Source organism: Lissotriton vulgaris, chromosome 7 (assembly GCF_964263255.1).
Source record: "Lissotriton vulgaris chromosome 7, aLisVul1.2, whole genome shotgun sequence".
Taxonomy (NCBI): domain Eukaryota; kingdom Metazoa; phylum Chordata; class Amphibia; order Caudata; family Salamandridae; genus Lissotriton; species Lissotriton vulgaris.
Window position 1 is genome coordinate 592,610,575 of NC_141695.1, and position 22,259 is coordinate 592,632,833.

At 49.2% G+C, this 22,259-nt stretch overlaps 1 protein-coding gene across 1 annotated transcript in view; it reads left to right on the plus strand.

Annotated features, from left to right (window-relative positions):
* Positions 1-18,243, plus strand: part of UBE2O (ubiquitin conjugating enzyme E2 O) — a 620,140-nt gene extending 601,897 nt beyond the window's left edge. Inside the window, exons 17-18 of the mRNA XM_086930688.1 lie at positions 11,930-11,987; positions 14,470-18,243. Coding sequence (XP_086786814.1) covers positions 11,930-11,987; positions 14,470-15,227 — 816 coding nt within the window. The 3' untranslated portion in view covers positions 15,228-18,243. The remainder of the gene's footprint in view (positions 1-11,929; positions 11,988-14,469) is intronic.
* The last annotated feature ends 4,016 nt before the right edge of the window (positions 18,244-22,259 follow it).

The following is a 22,259-nucleotide window of genomic DNA, read 5'->3' on the forward strand; positions in this document are numbered from 1 at the left end:
ACCCACGAAACCTTTGCAAGGGCCGACCGTTCCAAGAGCCTATTCCACAAATTGTACTGACGGCGGACGCGTCTCTCCAGGGATGGGGAGCTCATGTACTCCACTACACAGTGCAGGCACTATGGACAGCACAGCAAAAGAAGATGCACATCAACCTTCTGGAACTGATGGCAATCTTCATGGCGATGAAAGCTTTCAAGGTACACTTGTGCAACAAGGTCGTGTTGATCCGGACGGACAACATGACTGCCATGTACTACATACAGAAGCAGGGAGGAATGCACTCTCCACAGTTGTCTCATCTGGCTCAGAGCATGTGGAAGTGGGCCATTCAGAGGAACATCTTCCTCATGGCGGAACACCTCCCGGGCAAAGACAACCAGATGGTGGATCTGCTCAGCAGACACAGCCACCAGATGCACGAGTGGGAGATACATCCATCAGTACTCCAACCGTACTTCCAGCAATGGGGTCATCCACAGATACACCTGTTCGCCACAAGGGAAAACGCAAAAGGCCAAAGCTTCGCAAGCAGGTTCCCACACCCACAGTCGCAGGGCAATGCGATATGGATGAACTGGTCATGCAAATTTGCGTACGCTTTTCCCCAAGCACCTTTGATACAGCTGGTGGCACGCAAACTACGGCAACACTCGATGACCCTCATCCTGGTTGCTCCAATGTGGGCACGCCAACCATGGTACACCACGTTTCTGGAACTATCCGTGGTACCGCATCAACGGCTACGCCTCACTCCCAGGCTTTTGACGCAGAGCCATGGAGACATTCAGCATCCAGATCCGCAACAGCTCAACGTGGCGATCTGGCTCCTGAAGTCCTAGAATTTGGCTACCTCAACTTGCCGCCGGAATGTATGAATGTCATCAAGGAGGCAAGACGGCCCACAACCAGAGCATGCTATGCGGCTAAATGGAAAAGGTTTGTCATATATTGTACCAACAATGACATTAACCCACTGGATGCATCTATTCAAAACATCATGTGTTATTTGTTGCATTTATACAGATGTAATCTAGCGTACAGTTCCATTCGTATACATTTATCCGCCATAGCAGCCTATCTTCAGAACAGGCAGCACCTCTCCTTATTCAGAGTGCCTGCCATTAAAGCTTTTCTGGAGGGACTTAAAAGAGTGATCCCTCCCAGACACCCACCGTCACCACTCTGGAACCTGAATGTGGTCCTCACCAGATTAATGGGACCACCTTTTGAACCTCTACACTCTTGTGAGATTCAATTTCTGACTTGGAAAGTTGCTTTCCTAGTGGCCATTACCTCACTGAGGAGAGTTAGTGAACTCCAGCCACTAACCATCCAAGAGCCATTCATCCAGGTCCACGCAAATAGGGTGGTATTACGCACCAACCCTACATTTATGCCTAAAGTAATTTCGCAGTTCCACATGAACCAGACCATAGAACTGCCAGTTTTCTTTCCCAATCCGGAAAATGTCGCAGAGAGATCCCTACACACGTTGGATGTCAAAAGGGCTCTAATGTACTATATAGACAGAACGAAGGATTTCAGAAAAACAAAACAGCTTTTCGTTGCCTTTTCTCCACAACACAAAGGCAACCCCATTTCCAAAGCAGGGATAGCCAGTTGGATTGTTAAATGTATACAGATTTGCTATGCCAAGGCCAAACGCACATTAACCATTCCACCACGAGCACACTCCACACGTAAGTTAGGAGCGTCCATGGCTTTCCTGGGGAATATTCCTTTAGAAGAGATATGTAAGGCAGCCACTTGGTCCACCACACATACATTTACGAAACACTACTGCGTAGATGTGCATTCTAAACAGCAGGCAGCTGTAGGACAGGCTGTTCTCATAACTCTTTTTCAGACTGCTGCAGCTGGCACGGGCAGCCGCCGCTAACAGGGGGGACTGCTATGTAATCTATGCACAGATATGAATTCAGCAGCCCACATGCCTCGAACCGAATATGCTACTTACCAGTATGCATCTGTTCTTGGCATGTAGGGCTGCTGACATTCATATCGCCCACCCTCCTCCCCGGTGCCTGTAGCAGCTGTAGCATTCAGAATTACTATCTAGCATGGACATCACTCACTGTATTACACTCCATCTCTGCCACAATGGCGAAAAACAATCTGAGGATGCCCATGCGCACTGTAGTCCAGGGGAGGAGCCACCTATCTCGTGATACTTCGAAGACTCTTCCAGGACAACAATGTGCAATCATCCGGACCCAACACTAGGCGGCGATCTATGCACAGATATGAATGTCAGCAGCCCTACATGCCAAGCACAGATGCATACTGGTAAGTAGCATATTCGCTACTCCACTGTTTGCCTTTCTGTGATACTCTAGTTCACTATTCAACACTACACAACTCTGTATACCACTGCCCCTGTCTTTATTCCTCTCTGATCCGACACAGTTATCCACTCTACTCCAGTGTAATCTACTCCACACCATTCAAATTTGTAATGCTGTATGCCAAACCACTCTACCACTCTACCACACACTACAACACTGTACACCAATCCACTCTACAAAACTCTACTAGGCTGTTTGCCACTCTACCCCACAACACTTCCAATACTATACGACACACCGACACACACCACTACACTCTATCGTACAACACTTCTGCAATTGATGACACTTTACTTGACTGTATGCTTCTCCACTCCACTCCACGTCACTATTGTCTACTACATGCCACTCTAGCACTTTACTCCACTCTACACTATCCCCATCCAGTGCACTCCCCTCAACTATACTCCACTCTGTCACACTGTATCCCACTTTACGCCACTGTACCATACTCTGCTCTATCCAGCTCCACTGTAAGGCACTCTACTTCACTGTATGCAACTCCCCTCTGCTACAGTCTACTCCACTGTATGCCAATGTACAACACTGTATGACACTCTACAAGACTCCGCTCTGCTCTTCGAGACTCCGCTCTGCTCTTCGAGGCTCTGCTCTGCTCTTCGAGGCTCTGCTCTGCTCTTCGAGGCTCTGCTCTGCTCTTCGAGGCTCTGCTCTGCTCTTCGAGGCTCTGCTCTGCTCTTCGAGGCTCTGCTCTGCTCTTCGAGGCTCTGCTCTGCTCTTCGAGGCTCTGCTCTGCTCTTCGAGGCTCTGCTCTGCTCTTCGAGGCTCTGCTCTGCTCTTCGAGGCTCTGCTCTTCGAGGCTCTGCTCTGCTCTTCGAGGCTCTGCTCTGCTCTTCGAGGCTCTGCTCTGCTCTTCGAGGCTCTGCTCTGCTCTTCGAGGCTCTGCTCTGCTCTTCGAGGCTCTGCTCTGCTCTTCGAGGCTCTGCTCTGCTCTTCGAGGCTCTGCTCTGCTCTTCGAGGCTCTGCTCTGCTCTTCGAGGCTCTGCTCTGCTCTTCGAGGCTCTGCTCTGCTCTTCGAGGCTCTGCTCTGCTCTTCGAGGCTCTGCTCTGCTCTTCGAGGCTCTGCTCTGCTCTTCGAGGCTCTGCTCTGCTCTTCGAGGCTCTGCTCTGCTCTTCGAGGCTCTGCTCTGCTCTTCGAGGCTCTGCTCTGCTCTTCGAGGCTCTGCTCTGCTCTTCGAGGCTCTGCTCTGCTCTTCGAGGCTCTGCTCTGCTCTTCGAGGCTCTGCTCTGCTCTTCGAGGCTCTGCTCTGCTCTTCGAGGCTCTGCTCTGCTCTTCGAGGCTCTGCTCTGCTCTTCGAGGCTCTGCTCTTCGAGGCTCTGCTCTTCGAGGCTCTATGACGCTCGGCTCGGCTGGCTCTATGACGCTCGGCTGGCTCTATGACGCTCGGCTGGCTCTATGACGCTCGGCTGGCTCTATGACGCTCGGCTGGCTCTGAGGCTCGGCTCGGCTGGCTCTATGAGGCTCGGCTCGGCTGGCTCTATGAGGCTCGGCTCGGCTGGCTCTATGACGCTCGGCTCGGCTGGCTCTATGACGTTCGTGGCGCTCGGCTCTGCTCTTTGAGGCGCTCGGCTCTGCTCTTTGAGGCGCTCTGCTCTTTGAGGTGCTCGGCTCTGCTCTTTGACGCTCGGCGACGCGGAACTCTGATCCATTCTACAATGCTCTGCTCCACTTCACTCAACTCTTTATTGTCTTTTATATGAGAATGAGTTTGGTCTGTTCAGTGAGAACTTCTCTTTTGACTTTCCGGTGCTTTCAGTGCAGTTAATTATTCCCTTTTTTTAAACCGTATTCAGTACTTTCTGTAGTAGGGGATCTCTGTGTATAGTCATAATCTAGTGAATAGTCCCGCCCATGTGCGTGGACCCCGGCAATCAAAAATAATCTCTTAAGTTGTCAAATCATGCAGAAACTTAAGAGAGAATTTAAAGACAAATAATGCAGCCTATCCACAGGCTACACTGTCCAGTACTTCAACTAGAAATTCCACCAAATAACACCACACATAATACAGCCAGCCCAGTTTCTACCATAGAGAAACTTGCCTCCACCAGTAAAAGACTCTGGAATGATAGAGAGGAAGGCATGGACAGACAAGCCCCATAGGCTGCCATTATGTGGCTTAAATAGGATACTGTGCCTTTAAGAGAGCTTTCTAGAACTTTCTCCCAGTATCCCAGAATCACGGACCTCCTCCTATTGTCCCAGTGCGATCCGATACCTCTTCGCCCTCTGCCTCACCTGCTCACCATGAACCAAGGACGATTTGCCATCCGGATCCGACATATCTCCAACTGCATGCTTGGAACCTGAACACAATGAGTTCGCAGGTCTGAATATCACTCCGGAGTGCAGGAAAGAGCTGGCTCATGCGCGTGCTCCTTCCACCATTAAGACATACCAATTGAAATGGAAGCGTTTTTGTGTTTGGTGTCACAAGGAAGCCCTTGATCCAATGCACGCTAAGACAGAGCAAATCCTGCCTTGTTTCTTATCTCTAACGAAGTCAGGACTTTCTCATTCCACTCTTAAAGTCTTTCTGGCAGCGATTTCCCGCTTTCTTCATGATGGCACCACATCTTTGTATTCCTCTCGGATCATTCTGCAGTTCTTCAGAGGCCTCTTTCGAATGTATCCGCCCATACGTCGTCCGCCACCTTTGTGGCGCTTGAATCTGGTTTTATCCTCCTCCTCCTACCTCCTTTTGAACCCATCCATTCAGCGGACTTAAAATTCCTCACGTGGAAGGTCGCTCTTCTACTCACGCTTACATCATCAAGGCGAGTAAGTGACATTCACAATTCAACCTCGCTTTCTTCAATTCTCCAAGGACGCTGTTACTTTATGGACAAAACCTAAATTTATTCCCAAAGTTCCTTCGGATTTCCGTCGAAGAGGCGTCATCGCTCTTCTGACTCCCCCCGACGCTCGCACGATGCGGCCGGGGGTTCGGGTGACACCGCCCACGGGGCTCCTTTGGGGTCGTGGGCGTCGGGTCCCGCTCCATACCCTCCGGTCCCTGGGCGAGACGCGACGCCGGAGGAGATCGAGCGCTTCCTCATGGCCATGAGGTCCCTCTCTCCTCCGGGCTCCGCGGCGCCTTCGGGCCCAGCCACACTTTCCCCCGCAGCATCCACCTTTAAACCCTCCTAGTCCGTGCTTCTCGGCCCATGTGATGCCAGTGGGGGGCAGGGCTCGCCATCAACACTCTCACTGGTGCACTGTCACTTCGGACAGGTGGGTGCTGCAGATCGTCCGGAGGGGCTACTCCCTCCCCTTCGAGACGACCCCTCAAGCCATGCCACCGCAATACCACCGCGTATCGGGGGATCACTTGCGGCTTCTGCAGAAGGAAGTTTCGGCCCTCTTGGCTAAGGGGGCCATCGAGCGCATTCCTGGGCCAGAAGTAGGACGTGGTTGCTACTCCCACTACTTTCTGGTACCCAAGAAGGGCAAAGGGAGCCTACGCCCTATCTTGGACCTACGGAACGTCAACGGCTTCCTCCGGAAGGAGAAGTTCAAGATTCTGACTCTGGCTCAGGTCTTAGCTGCCCTGGACCCAGGAGACTGGATGGTAGCGTTGGACTTGCAGGATGCCTATTTTCACACCCCCGTCCTGCCGGCCCACCGGCGTTACCTGTGGTTCACGGCAGGCCACGAGCACTTTCAGGTTACCGTGCTCCCCTTCGGCCTTACCAGCGCCCCACGGGTGTTCATGAAGGTGATGGCGGTGGTCGCAGCTCATCTGGGCAAGCTAGGGGTTTCGGTCTTCCCTTACTTCGACGACTGGTTGTTGAAGGCGGGCTCGCCCCAGACAGTTGTCAGCCACCTCCAGACGACGGCAGACCTCTTGCACCAGCTGGGGTTCTCCATCAATGTGCCGAAGTCACACCTGTGCCCCTCTCAGAAGCTCCTTTTCATCTGAGCGGTTCTCGACTCGGCGCAGTTTCGGGTTTACCCACCCGAACAGCGGGTTCAGGATATACAGGCTCTGATTCCAATCTTCCAGCCTCTATCCCGGGTTTCGGTCAGGTTGACGCTGTGGCTTCTGGGGCTGATGGCTTCCTGCATTCTTCTGGTGCAACACGCCTGTTGGCGGATGCGGGCTCTGCAGTGGGACCTGAGGTTTCAGTGGGCCCAGCATCAGGGCAACCTGTCCGACCATGTCCTGATCTCGGAGGGCACTGCGAGACAGCTGCAGTGGTGGCTCACGGACCACGATTGGATCAGCAGCAGATCCCTCTCCCTTCCCCAACTGGAGCAGGTAATTGCTACGGACGCGTCCCTCCAGAGCTGGGGAGGCCACATGGGAGAGGCAGAGATCAGAGGCCTCTGGTCTCCGGCGGAGTCCCGGCTCCATTTTAACCTTTTGGAGCTGCGGCGATTCGTCTAGCACTGAAGGCATTCCTCCCCTCTGTCCGGGGGAGTGTAGTGCAGGTGTTCACGGACAACACCACCGCCATGTGGTACTGCAACAAACAGGGCAGGGTGGGGTCGTGGACCCTCTGCCAGGCGGCTCTGCGCCTCTGGCAGTGGCTGGAACATCAGGGCGTGACCCTGGTGGTTCAACACCTGGCAGGCTCTCTGAACGCCAGGGCGGACGAACTCAGCCGCCGGTGCATGATGGATCACGAATGGCGTCTGAACTCTGACGTGGCGCAAGGACTCTTTCTGCAGTGGCGAGAGCCTTGGTTAGATCTATTCGCCACCGAAGAGAACGCGCAATGTCATCAGTTCTGCGCGTTGGAATTTCCAAGGCGGCACTCGCTCACACGCTTTTCGTCGCGAGTGGAGTTGCGGTCTGTTGTATGCCTTTTTGCCTATACCACTTCTGCCCAGAGTGCTGAAGATCAGGCGCGACCGGGCACAAGTCATCCTTGTGGCTCCGGACTGGGCACGAAGGTACTGGTATCCCGAGCTACTCAGTATGTCAGTCGATCCCCCGGTTCGTCTGCCTCTTCAGGAGGACCTTCTGTCGCAGCAACAGGGGACGGTCCTCCACCCGAACCTGTCCAGTCTCCACCTCCATGCTTGGAGATTGAGTGACGACAGTTGAGGCCATTTGACTTGCCTCCTGAAGTCTGTACAATCATTCTGGCAGCCAGGCGTCCCTCCACAAAGTTGGTATACGCCTGTAGGTGGAACAGATTTGTGGCATGGTGCACAGCAAAGGCTGTGGATCCACTCTCTGCCCCTCTTTCCGAGGTTCTTCTCTTCCTTCTTTCTCTTGCCCAGCAGGGCTCTGCTCTGGGCACTATCAAGGGCTATCTTTCAGCCTTCCTAAGGCTGCCTGATCAACCATCTTTGTTCAAGTCCCCAATTGTAAATAGATTTCTGAAAGGCATCACACACACGTTTCCACCTGTTCCCTTTGTGATGCCTCAGTGGGGACTTGAACTTGGTCCTTACATTTCTGATGTGCGCTCCCTTCAAGCCACTTCACAACTGCCCTCTACGCTTTCTCACTTTGAAGACTGCCTTCCTGGTAGCTGTGAGAAGGTGGCCTGATATGCAGTGCTCACTATTCTAGTGATCACTATGTATCAGTCCAACAACCCTTATTGATGATTGGTTGTAAGTCAACCTTACAGACCAGCTATCCTAGTAGTGTGGATACGAGCAGTCTAAGGCTAAAGACTCGAGAGGGCGTGTTAAGCCAGCTGTTATACCACACATATACCCCTTGAACACCAAGTGAAAGGACACCACACAAGTGTTATGAAAATAAACAGTATATTTATTAAGAATCACAACAGCCCTGTACTCTTTGAGGACAGGGTACTCAGCACAAAACAAAACTCTTACGAAAATACTTAAGTTAGCACAGTATATACAAATGCCCGAGGGGCACGGAAAACCATATACTCTGAAAGTGGAATGCGAAATTACTAGCAGGTAAGTACAGTACTAATAGGCTTTGGAATCGCTAGGTCTTGACTATAGAATCTTCAGATTACTTCTAGGAGGCCTAGGGTACTCGGGTGCAGAGTGTGCACTCTCACGCGGGATGCGGGACAAAGTCTATGGTAGCTAGACTTCACAGAGTTAGTGTTCTCGGGCGAACCCGACCTGGTAGGAGGAAAATGAAAGTGGATTCGGACCCTTGGATAGTGAGGCTATGCTGGGGCACCGAAATGCCGAAGTTACCTAGCCCAGGGGCTGCAGCTGCATAGGTCTCAAAAGACGTCGGGAATCCTCGTAGACGGACCAGGAGCCTGGAAGAAAGATGCTGGCAGGCGACCAGTGAAGAGAGTTCGAAGTGATCCAAGCCTGGATCTTGAAGATGGATGATACCTGAAAGCAGAGGGGACCAAGTTCGAGACTACTAGCCAGTAATCAGGTGGCACCAGGAGGGCCCCGGATGGTAGTCACCTCGGCTAGGTGAGTGGGCGACGCTGTGCTCTGCAGATCTCACGGACCAGGAGGCGTTTTCGGCGACCAGGATGGAGGAGCGAGCTGTCCCACGATGGATGAAGCTGTCGGCGTCGCTGGACCCAGGATTGGGCAACAAAGCCTTGGCAAATTCAAGCCCACGCGGTGGACTCAAAATGGCGTCTGGAGTGGACCAGGAGGGTCCGGGGTGCTTCTCTCGTGGAAGGAAGCAAGGGCCAGTCTGGAGCAACCAGACCAGCAGCAGTGATGTTGTCGGGCGTCGTTAAGAAGGCCACAAGCCTGCCGGCTAGTAGCCAAACAACGCGGTGAGCAGCAAAAAGCAGAAGGGCCCCACGCAGATCGTGGAGTTGCTGGAGGGCTGATCTTCGGTGCTGGAGCTGCTCAGGGTTGGGGCTTCTCGGACCCCAAAGCACTCACCAGTGGAAGACTCGGTGGGCTTGTTGCAAAGAAGTCGTGCAGTCTTGGCGATCGTCGGTCCCTCAAGGTCTCGTCGCACTCACGGTTCTCAGCTTGGCTGTAGAGGTGAGTAGAGGTCAGAGGTGCCAGGGAAGCCGGGTCTCGTCGAGCTGGGTCGTCGGATTCCTGAGGAAGGACTTGCAGCAGACCGCAGTGTTCTTAGGATGGTGCCTGCGGATGCAGGGTGACTACTCCTTAGCCACAAGGGAGAATCTTGAAGAAGAAATCTTGATGTCCTTTCGCAGAAAGTCGTGTCTTGATTCCAAAGATGATCTAATTTGAACAGGGGGCCCGCTCCTATCTATATACTAAAAAAAAGGGGCTGTCCCGGTGACTAGGTCCTGCCTATGGGTGGGACTAGGAGGGGGGTTGTTACACCCCTCTCCCATACCGGACTTCCCCCAGGCCAGGGGCTGGTGTGCCCCTGGAACTGGTTCTGACCGGCCTATGCGTAGTGAGCACCGGGGTGCCACTCAGCAGTCACCTTCCTGTAAAGCCCTGCCTACCCAGGATACACAAAACCCTGTCTGGGATGGTGCTAGCACCGCCCCGGACAGGAAACCCTTTGTCCAAGCTCTCCTCGCTGGAAGGACTCCCAGCAGCAGGAGGTCAGACTCGTATCTGTGGTGGCAGCATCCATTTTGTGGAGCTGAGGCTTCAGTTAACTTTAACCGGGGTTCACAGTTACATACATGTCGTGTCCCTCTAGAAAGGTGGAATGCTAACCCCGTCGCCAGAATGGGCGAGGGGTTAGTATTCCAATTCGTATGACACCTTACTCGACATGTTTTGATAAAGCAATACCAAAGATAGCATTTAACCGCGAGGATTATAATGCACTTAAGAGTATATGGTATGCGATATCATGGAACAGCTATTAGGACTTGGTTCCGCAAGCTGCAGACAGGCTCGGCTCATGCCAGAGCACCATCTCATACGATTCCAAGCACTCTGCCTTCAGGATTGTTAAGGCCTGCCATAGGAGTGACTGATAGGAATCTGTGTGTCCATTTTTAGGGTTAGATATAGGTATACTATATCTACAGCAAAGGGTGATTACACGACTTTGCCCCAGCTGTCATGCAGCCAGTTGTGTCAAATTTAGGAGGCCAGCCAGGGGTGGCATAATACATGCTTCAGCCCCTGGTAGGCCCTGGGTACACCTATGCCCTGAGTTACAGGGTCTGATAAGGTGGCCCAGTACCAATTGGTAAATGCACCTAGGGTACATGTTGTAATTTAGAGGTAGAACAGCCAGGCTGTGGGTCTGATTGGCAGGCCCACAGCCAGAGAAAGTCGTAAACCAGTGAAACAAAAGCAAAAAATCTGGGTGATCATAGGATTGCAGACCCTACTCTCCTACAGTAGCCACTACTTCTGCCAGGAGAGTGAGTGAGCTCCAGGCTCTATCCTGTAAACCTCCGTTCCTTTCAGTCCATCCGGACAAGGTTGTGTTAAAGACAAGACCTTCTTTCCTACCCTAGGTGGTCACGGCCTTCCACATTGGGCAATCCATTACCATGCCCACCTTCTTTCCGCATCCCTCGAGAGAGGAAGCGAGGCTCCGCCGTCTGGACCCAAAACGTGCACTCTCGTTCTATCTGGATCGCACACGCCAGTTCCGGCTGGATGACCAACTCTTTGTTGGTTACGTGGGCGCTAAGAAGGGTAAAGCGGTACACAAGCGGACCATCTCGCGGTGGATCATCTTGTGTATCCAGGCGTGTTACTCCTTGGCAGAGAAGGAACCCCCTGTTGGCCTGAGAGCTCATTCCACTCGAGCCACAGCGACTACAACTGCCTTGAGCCGAGGTGTGCCTTTGCAGGACATCTGTCAGGCAGCTACGTGGGCCTCGCTGCACACGTTCGCAAGACACTACTGCCTGGACAGCCAAGTCCAGAGGGATGGCTTCTTTGGCCATTCCGCCCTCCAGGACTTTCTGGTGTGATTATTGGTTCGCAGACCCACCATCGGGGTTGGTATTGCTGGGTTATCTATTCTAAGGTAAGGAATCCATCACTAACGTGTCTCTTTCAGATGCACAAGTTACTACTTGTGTAACAATATATCTGTAAGAGACATTAGTTAGTGATAGATTCCTTACCGACCCACCCATCCTCCCCGTTCTGCGAACCGATATCTATGGTTAAGGTCATCCCCTTTCAGGGCCCTAGTTTCAAGGCACCAGTGTTGGTTTTTGGCATAGCTCTGCGTTTCTGGCGCGGAAAAGCTGTGTCTAAGAACTGACGTCAGCACGCGGAGGCGGCGTCTAAGTACTCCGACGACGTCATCACGGCGCCAACGGCAGACGCGGAGCCGCAGACGACGCCTACAGACGCGCAAAGATACTGCTACGCAAAAGTTTCCGGATCCAGTCTGACGCCTGGGGATATTCTAAGGTAAGGAATCTATCACTAACTAATGTCTCTTACAGATATATCGTTACACAAGTAACTTGTGCCTCACGTTTAATGGTATGGGATTTCACACCCTTGTAATAAAATATATGTATATGTTTAATACTCTGCTCTTCAAACCTCTGCCGCTCTTTCTGATCTTTGCGATATATTGGGCAGCAGATATGATGCTCATTTACAATGTTGCAGGGCCCTTCTTACAATAAATGTAAAATACTTTTCCACCTTAGTTTTAAACTCGATCTAATCCATTTGTTATTTTTATTTTGTCTAGGGGACTGAGAGATGGACTAGCAAATCAAGTCTCCTGCAGGTTCTGATCTCTATACAAGGTGTGTGATGCACATTATAGGTTTTTGGCATGGTTTCCCATGGGAATGTATGTTTTGCCTCCAGTGCATGTTGTGGGCTTGTGGTGCTATTGTTGTCTTTAGAGGGGGGTGGTACAAAAATGTTTTCCTCCCCATTGACCCAACCTATGTGTGTTAGATTTTCTGTTCAACGACAGGGCTTCCAAATTACTACAAAAAGCTAAAATATTCCGACACCTTATACAAGTTCTTTTAGCAGACCCACCAGTTTCCCCCTTCTTGCTCTCTAAGATGTACTTCGAAATACAAGGGCTACCATGCATTATTTTCCTTTTTTATTCTGTCTCCATGCCATCTCTTTGAATTATTTATTTCCTTTCTACTACCTACAAGAATAAGGTCAATCAGTCTCTCCCCAAATCGTGTCTGTCTCCCCATTCGGTCTGTCTCCCCATTCGGTCTGTCTCCCCATTCGGTCTGTCTCCCCATTCGGTCTGTCTCCCCATTCGGTCTGTCTCCCCATTCGGTTTGTCTCCCCATTCGGTCTGTCTCCCCATTCGGTCTGTCTCCCCATTCGGTCTGTCTCACCATTCGGTCTGTCTCCCCGTCTCTCCGGTCTGTCTCCCCGTCTCTCCGGTCTGTCTCCCCGTCTCTCCGGTCTGTCTCCCCGTCTCTCCGGTCTGTCTCCCCGTCTCTCCGGTCTGTCTCCCCGTCTCTCCGGTCTGTCTCCCCGTCTCTCCGGTCTGTCTCCCCGTCTCTCCGGTCTGTCTCCCCGTCTCTCCGGTCTGTCTCCCCGTCTCTCCGGTCTGTCTCCCCGTCTCTCCGGTCTGTCTCCCCGTCTCTCCGGTCTGTCTGCCCGTCTTCTCTGTCTGTCTGTCTGTCTGCCCGTCTTCTCTGTCTGTCTGTCTGTCTGCCCGTCTTCTCTGTCTGTCTGTCTGTCTGCCCGTCTTCTCTGTCTGTCTGTCTGTCTCCCCGTCTTCTCTGTCTGTCTCCCCGTCTTCTCTGTCTGTCTCCCCGTCTTCTCTGTCTGTCTCCCCGTCTTCTCTGTCTGTCTCCCCGTCTTCTCTGTCTGTCTCCCCGTCTTCTCTGTCTGTCTCCCCGTCTGTCTGTCTGTCTGTCTCTGTCTGTCTCCCCGTCTGTCTGTCTGTCTGTCTCTGTCTGTCTCCCCGTCTGTCTGTCTGTCTCTGTCTGTCTCCCCGTCTGTCTGTCTGTCTCTGTCTGTCTCCCCGTCTGTCTCTGTCTGTCTCCCCGTCTGTCTGTCTGTCTGTCTGTCTCTGTCTGTCTCCCCGTCTGTCTCTCTGTCTGTCTCTGTCTGTCTCCCCGTCTGTCTCTCTGTCTGTCTCTGTCTGTCTCCCCGTCTGTCTCTCTGTCTGTCTCTGTCTCCCCGTCTGTCTCTCTGTCTCCCCGTCTGTCTGTCTGTCTCTGTCTGTCTCCCCGTCTGTCTGTCTGTCTCTGTCTCCCCGTCTGTCTGTCTGTCTCTCTGTCTCCCCGTCTGTCTGTCTGTCTGCCCATCTTCTCTGTCTGTCTGTCTGCCCGTCTTCTCTGTCTGCCTGTCTGCCCGTCTTCTCTGTCTGCCTGTCTGCCCGTCTTCTCTGTCTGTCTGTCTGTCTCTCTGTCTCTGTCTGCCCGTCTTCTCTGTCTGTCTGTCTCTCTGTCTGTCTGTCTGTCTTCTCTCTCTGTCTGTCTGTCTGCCCGTCTTCTCTGTCTGTCTGCCCGTCTTCTCTGTCTGTCTGTCTGTCTCTGTCTGTCTGTCTGTCTGTCTGCCCGTCTTCTCTGTCTGTCTGTCTGTCTGTCTCTGTCTGCCCGTCTTCTCTGTCTGTCTCTGTCTGTCTGTCTTCTCTCTCTGTCTGTCTGTCTTCTCTCTCTGTCTGTCTGTCTGCCCGTCTTCTCTGTCTGTCTGTCTGCCCGTCTTCTCTGTCTGTCTGTCTGTCTCTGTCTGCCCGTCTTCTCTGTCTGTCTGTCTCTCTGTCTGTCTGTCTGTCTTCTCTCTCTGTCTGTCTGCCCATCTTCTCTGTCTGTCTGTCTGTCTGTCTGTCTGTCTCTGTCTGCCCGTCTTCTCTGTCTGTCTCTCTGTCTGTCTGTCTTCTCTCTCTGTCTGTCTGTCTCCCCGTCTTCTCTCTCTGTCTGTCTGTCTCCCCGTCTTCTCTCTCTGTCTGTCTGTCTGTCTTCTCTGTCTGTCTGTCTGTCTTCTCTCTCTGTCTGTCTGTCTCCCCGTCTTCTCTCTCTGTCTGTCTGTCTCCCCGTCTTCTCTGTCTGTCTGTCTGTCTCTCTGTCTGTCTGTCTGCCCGTCTTCTCTGTCTGTCTGTCTGTCTCTCTGTCGGTCTGTCTGTCTGCCCGTCTTCTCTGTCTGTCTGTCTCGTCTGTCCTCGCCACAGCTGTAAATGATTCTCTCTTTTGCAAGGCAGCCCTACCCCTGTAACATCTGTTGGCCTTATCCATGTCCTTTTTTGTGAGAGTTTGTTTTCTGTTTTGCTCAGTAACATTTCCACTGTCTTCTCTGCAGGACTCATTCTGGTGAATGAACCCTATTACAATGAGGCAGGCTTTGACAGTGACCGGGGTCTACAGGAAGGCTATGAGAATAGCCGCTGCTATAATGAGATGGCTGTAATCAGAGTAGTGCAATCCATGACGCAGCTTGTACGGCGACCTGTCGAGGTCTTTGCACAGGAGATCAGAGAGCATTTTAGCATTAGTGGCTGGCGCATTGTTCATCGAATAGAGGCCTGGCTGGAGAACAATGAGGTAGTGGAAAAGCCTCATGACCACGATGATTCCTCCACACTGTCTGCCTGCTGTGGCCCAGCAGACAGTCCTACGGAGGCTGCCTCACTTGGAGAGTTTGGCAGCAGTCCAGAAAAACTGGGCGGTGAGTCTAGTGGTACAGAAGCAACCAGTGTGGAATTGCCTGTTGAATCTAAAGATCTGGATGACTCTGGTACTTCCACTTTAGTCCTTGGTGACAACCATCCTTTCTCAGACTCCGAAAGCACTTTGCACATCAAAACAGTCACCCTTGCTACGAGCCCTGTGGAGGATCCGAAAACTGGAGTTGACTGTGCAGCTCAGCCCAGTGTAAAACCAAAGAAACGCAGAAAGAGTTATCGGAGTTTCCTACCAGAGAAGAGTGGCTACCCAGATATCGGATTCCCCCTTTTTCCACTATCGAAGGGATTCATGAAAAGTATACGAGGGGTACTGATGCAGTACAAGACTGCCTTGTTGGAAGCCAACATACCAGACCAAGAGACAGACAAATGAAGCACTCACTTAAAAGACAAACTGACACCAGGGGCAACAAGACAATTTCGCTAGAGATCCCCTCCTCCCATTTTCACTCATCAATCGTCAGACACCAGACTTTACACTCCTATCATGGCTTTTAACTTATGCTCGGACAAATGCTGTTTTCATTTATTTGTATATGGTACATTTGATGCTGCTAGAGCTTGAACATTGATTTATGCTTCTCAGGGAGTCAGTTGAGAAGTGACAAGGGATAACACTGGACAGCTTGAGTTGGAGAACCAAATAAGGTTCTAATTAGGTGCCCTGCCTGTTACCCTGTGTTTAGGAAGCAGGGACTATCTAATTAGCACCCCTCCATGAAAATAGCTGCAACGTCACACCAATTATAGATTTACTATTACCTGAAAGCATCTCTTCCTAATAGGTGCACTCAGTACAATAACACTTCCTACAGATCCGCAGTATTCCCTTCAGCTTTCCCATAACCTTCAAAGCAGCACCCCTCCCACCCCTTGGCCAAACATCCAAACCCAGGGAGGATTTTGCACATTTCCCACAGTTCGGAGAGAACTGGTTGTATTAATTCACAAACTCAAAGACTTATAGCATTTGTTCAGCTCCATACTAATCCCTGCATATCATGTAATGTGTTGCTTCTCTCATTTGGCAGAACCACAGCTCTACAACACTTATTGATCGAACCTCACTAATTGCTGCAGTTAAACAGTAATGGTTGATAGTACTGTTTATTATAATGGGTAAATGCCTAGCATCTTAGCACTTCTATATCTCCACTCTCCTCACTTCAGTGTAACTTTGGTTGCAACTTTCCAACAGATGATCAAACTGGTAGCCGCTTACCACTGGCTGCAGCTTTTCCATGGAGCAACGCGAGGGGCTTAAGGAGTTTTATTTTTGAGCAAACATAGTTGTAAGATTAATAGACTTGCTTCAGGAGAATGCAAAAATACTCTTTAGTTCAGTTACAGGTATTCAAGTTATGACCTCTTATGTCTAATCCCTGAGACTGTCTTGCAGCTTTTGAGTCAACGAAAGTGAGATTTACCTTTGAGTATGTTCTAAGCACAAGGAGTTCGACAGTTTTGCCTTTACAGCTCCAAATCTGTAATCTCCAAGCTAGTTTGCTCACAGTCCTACTATACCTTCTGATACTTAATGCATGTTTTACCTATTGGCTTGCAAGTGTTCAAAATTGATACTAAATTTTTAACAGTGGACCGCTTTGCCCTGCACAAACTGGCACATTCTCCTAATTGATCATGGAAGAAAGTATACAAAAGGTTATTTCATTGGTGAAAAAAATCCATTTAAGTGAAATATTGGTTGAAGTGGTCACTTGTGTTACTGGATTGGAAGCCTCCCCATTTACCCTACTTCCCCATGCGTTTCCCACGAGTACAGAGCCTCATGTTGTACATATCTTGCAAATCAGTGTCCTATTACGGAAAGTTATACAATTAGAAATAAAGGCAAGGTGCTGGCACTTTGCTTTTTAAGCTGCTTTTAAAAGTTAAGCACTTCCCACTATTCACTTTTGAGCAACTTTCTGATTGCAAGCCTTTGCTCTTTTAAGTGAGCTGCCTCACTTTTACAAAGCAAGGAACAAAACATAATATTAAGTTAAAATCCAAGTGATGAGTAATGAGATGTGGAAGGACAGTGACGTTTCAAACTGACCCCTGCCTTTAAATCATTTCTACACCTTGTGCCACAAACTAGGTCTGCTGAGAATGTTTTCCCCTGCTAATCATGTAGTAGTCCATGTTGCAATGGCTTTGGGGAAGCCTTGAAATTATGATTGACTGTTGTTGGCGTTGGCCACTTTTCATTCCATGTAGATTGTCTCCAGCTTTTGAGGGAAGACTTCAGCCTAGTACTGACCAGAACAGAATTTTAAATGTGCAGTGTAATTGTACATTTATTTTGCTCTGAGATGGAATTCCGCTCAGGCATCTTTGTTTGCATTAAAGGTTTTCTTTTTTGTACAGGAGACCAGAAATTGTAGATGTTTTGGTATCAAGCAGGCATCTTTCAGGTCATGTGACTGGCCTTAACACACCACCTGTTTATATTGGCAAACAAAACTTTTTTTCAAACCTGATTTTGATAGGGTCGATTTATGTTTTGTTTGCAAGTTAATTCGTTTAACTGCCTAAGTAAATATTTTCTCACAACTTAAAGCCCCACTTCTCATCTGAAGGCTTTCTTAAATCACCCTAACTTGGAGAGTGATGGTATGCATGTGATATCATAAAGACACTTTTTGAAACTGTTGTTAGATGTCGGACTCCTGAAAGTGAGGGAGAGGTTTGCTTTTTCCCTTTTTTTTATGACTTAAAGCAGGCAGCCACTTCAACAGTGCCTGTAGTGAAGAGGTCCATTGTGACATCAAATTATGTTACTATGTATTCATCCTGTATCAGATGCAAGCTGACTGAATAACTCCTGTGCATGTCATTTCCTGATATTCATCATTACTTCCACAGTCTGTCCCCTGTGGCACCAGTGCCAGGTTTACACATTTTATATGCTTATTTCCTTTTTTGATAATGTGAATCTGAGTAAAGTTGGAGGCTGCTAAATCTGCATTTATCTAATATTTCGTGTGTATGTAATATTTAAAAGTGAAAATAGAAATAAGATGGCAATGTAAAAGATTAAAGACTTTATGGAAACAGCCAAAGCATGACTTTTACTGGTGACCTTAAGACTGGCTGAAAGTCTGTATATGTAAAATACAAATAAGACAGCTTGTGACTGTTTTTAGGGCGGATTTAAGGACAAAAGCTAACCATGCAACATTTGTAGCCCAGATTCTTGTACAGTATTTAAGCCTTGAAACTGGAGCTTAGGAAACTATGCTTAGCAATATGTACTGTGCGGTGTTGAATGCCCGTTTGCTTATCTTATGTATAGAGTGCTGTGACGGATTACATTTTTTGCTAATGATGTAATGAAAGAGTGAATGAGATAAGGAAAGCTGCCATTAAAGATTTCCTCTGCAAAAGTGTGTGCTGCCTCTAATTCAAGAACCTTAATTGGAGCAAGGAGTCATGCCTACAAAACAGAGCTTCCTTGAAAAATAGGTGCACTAGTTAACATTGTAATGCAAGCATACCATTAATGACCGTATCATGAGACTAACTGAATGAGGTCTGGGGTTCCATGAACATTTGAAAATGATCAAGTCAAGAGTGTGATATGCTTTTTACTATTTAGGATGGGGGAAGAGGGTTTCTGCATTCATGCGCTCTAGTATTGTTCTTAGAAGATATAATCAATAAAAAGTCTGTGTTCTAAAAAAATATGTAACTTTTGCTTAAAGGTAGTCTAAAGACGGAACTACTCATTTGCAAACGTTGACGTTTCAAAACTTTATCTGGTATGTGTATATCGGGCATTTGATATTTATTAACTAAAGAATTCTCCTTTATAGTCATATAAATGAATGGGAAATGTACCCTGTTCTGCAGATTGGGTGGACATTCCAAGATGTATTAGATGCAGAAAATAGAATTGTGCCATTGGGTTTGTCTTACAGAGGCGAGTAATATAACGTTTTCAAAAACATTAATGAGATGGCCTGTCTTTGTTACCCAGAGTGTTAAGTTTATAATTTCAATTCTAGCTTAAAGAGGAAAGCTAGCTTTTATTCCCTACAGAAAGACTTTGTACTACGGTCCTCCCAGTTTCTCAAATATGCTCAAATTCGACATGCTTGGCAAACAGAGAACATAGCCGCCTCTCCTTCTGGACTATGCACCATTGGAGGGAAGACTGCTACAGAAACATATTCTCACCAAGGCTGTATCACTCACTTACCAGACCCTAAATAATAACACAGCAGATAGACTGGGCAAGTTTCAAGATAACTGTGAAGGAAATTTGGGCACACTCGAAACCATAGATTGGCAGGCAGCCCTGATGCACCATAGAGAGGTGGCAATTAAATCACGCCTTCGCCTCATTCAGTACAAAATATTGCACAGAACCTATTCTAACCAAATCAGACTACACAAAGTAGGACGAGCCAGTGAACCTAACTGCCAGAGATGTGGCCATAGGGAGGGAACATTTTACCACATCATCTGGGAGTGCACTAAAATTCAGGCCTATTGGGGGAGGATACTACAGGAATTGAGCAATGTCCTAGAAGTGGTTATACCCTTGGACCCTAAATTGATATTGTTGAGAATTCCGGGAGACGTGGACTTGAGCCGACCACAAATCATCTTTACTACACTAGCACTGGTAGTGGCGAAAAGGGATGTAGTGAGAACTTGGGGAGCCATAAATGCTCCTTTACTCCGAGAATGGAAAGCAACGATGGACATGTATATGGCAGCTGGAAGGGTCACATACAAGGCGAGGGAGTGCCGGAAGAAATTCCACAGGGTATGGGGCAAATCGAGAAAGTATTATGGATTGGATGTCGTGGTGGGAGATTATTTGCTGGATCCCAAAGGGATGCTCCCTTCAGACTCACTGACAGTCAAAGGTCCCCTAGCATCTGAGGGAAAGAGAAACCCCACAGAACTACAATAAAACCATGTGGGCATTTTAAAGTTGACCTCTCAAGATGCCCGTTGTGGCTATAATAATGTACTGTCTAATGTATGGCTTACTAATGTATGACACTGCACGACTGTAACAGACTTTGTTATGGTTTGATTTCTTTTGATTGCAAAAAATATAAATAAAAAAAAAAAATTTAAAAGAGGAAAGCTAGAGAAACAAATGAGTGGATAATCCTAAACCACAAACATGACATCCTTCCACGTATAGGTAGCCACATGCATATGAATCCTACATTGTAATGCAGTGACAACTTCTCAGATCTCTCATCAGCTCCATAGAAAAATAACCTTTAAACACCAGGCTTTTTCCATGTACTGTATTTAACTGTGATGGAGACTTCTAACCGCAGATTACTCACCTTTTAAATATTCCCATGGCGTCAGACTAGTTCAGAAAACGTTTTACCAGTACCTCTTTTTGCTGGTAAGTTGCACTGTGCTGCTCCGTACTGATGGACTTCCGATTTGGAAATTATGTGCTTAGCCTATGTAGGTGCTACGCCCACTCACTTACGTCACTTCCTTTCTTTCTGCGTCTCGGAGTTGGTGCTGCTCCGACCTTGATTGAGGCTGCGATCCTTCCGCCAAACCGCAGTCTTTTCCACTTCCACCACTTATTACCCCACCCCCTCAAGGCAGATGTCATACTCTACATTCGATATTTGGAATGGATTTTGATAGTGACTGGCTTAGGAGATGAAATTAGTATCATGATTGGTATTGGTATGATGATCTCCAAGATGCCAGTTGTCTTCACACCACTCCTAATTCTGTTCTGGTCTCACCACCTGGTCCTGCAACTGAAGAAAGTGCTTCAAAGTTCTCAACGTCCCGCTCCCCACCCTAGAGGTCAAAACCAATGTCCTGATCAAAGTACTTCAGGTGGGGCAAACCACTGTTAAGCCCCTACTACCTTTTAATGAGGCACTGACCGATACCCTCCTAGGGGTCTAGGCCAAACCTTGCTCTGGCACCCCAGTCACGTGCCAAATTGCGAGGCATCAGCTATCCGCCTCAGGACGACCCCACCTTCTCCTTATCCTCAGAGCTTGGTGGTGCCAGCTTCCTTCAGTCGGATGAACCCAAATCATTTTCCGTCTTTTCCCCAGGATAGGGAGTCGGAGAGTGTGGAGACCTTTTGGAAGATGGTTTTTGTCCCACTAGTATGGGCATAATGCCAGTGGCCTGCTGGACTGCTATTTCCGGCAGGGCTGCTATTTCCACTTTCTTTGGGATCTGGTTGCTCAAGTCCTCTCAGTTGCCCCAGAAGACCTTCGCCCTGTCCTAACCAATGTCCTATAGCACGGCTGAGACGCAGTCAAATTAACAAATTAGTTGCAGGCTAGATACCCCGGATTTCATCAAGTGAGCCACTTGCACTAGTTTTGCATGTCTGGTTTCAGGCAACTGTTTTTCAGGCAGTCTTGAATGGTCCCTTATTGACATGCCCTTTGAGGGGACTCACCTTTTTTGAGACAAGGCAGAATCCGCTCGGAGCTCTTCAAAGAGAGCAGGGCCTCAGTGTGGTAACTGGGTGTTAGAGGCATATGGGCTGCAGACCACACACTGTTGCATTAGATCACCATCTGGTGGTGGGTCCGGATGATTACACTTTGTTGTTGTCTTGGAAGAGTCTTTGTCTGCTGGATGACTCCTCCCTTAGAACGTATTGCGCATGGGTATCGACTCCATCTTCAAATTGTGTTTTTTCTGCCATCGGACTCGGATGTGTTCATCGTTCGGTCCCGTTACCGATCTCTTTTCGAATTCATAAATCAATCTGCAACATCAATATAGTCTTCGACACTGATTCCGGTCACCCGCGTCAAAGAAAGGCTACACTTCTCAATTCCAGCGCTCGTCTGGCCCAACTGAGCCATTGAGCCTTTGGCTCATGGAAAGAACACCATTCAAGAAGTGCCCCTAGTGTGGACACAAGTTTCCCCACACCGACCTTCATGAGCCTTGCAACCTGTGCTTGTCTCCAGAGCACGAGAGTCGAGACTGTGAGGCCTGCGCTTTGTTCCGGTCAAAGAAAACAATCCGGGACCGTCTAGCTCGAATAGCCATTTAGAAATCATCGTTGTCGACACCAGACCTCATCGACGAGACGCCGATTTGAGGTAGACGTCGAAGAACAGCAAGGAGACGTCGCTTCCGAGCAGAAGAGTCCGCTTCCGGAGAGTAGGATCGAACCTAAGATGATGATCTTCTTCCAGCTAGTCAACAGGTCCGTGAGTAAGAGCGTCAACCCTGTTCACCCCCCACACCGAGACATGCTTCGGTTCCACCTCCACCTTCGAGTTCGGGTGCACACCGATCATAATCTTCCGATGCCCCGCCTTCAGGCTCGGCATCCAGTCGACTCGGCCTCGAGTCAGCCTGTCTGTCCCGAAAAGCAGAAAGTGCTTAAGCCGAAGGTAACACCGGCACCGAAACATCCATC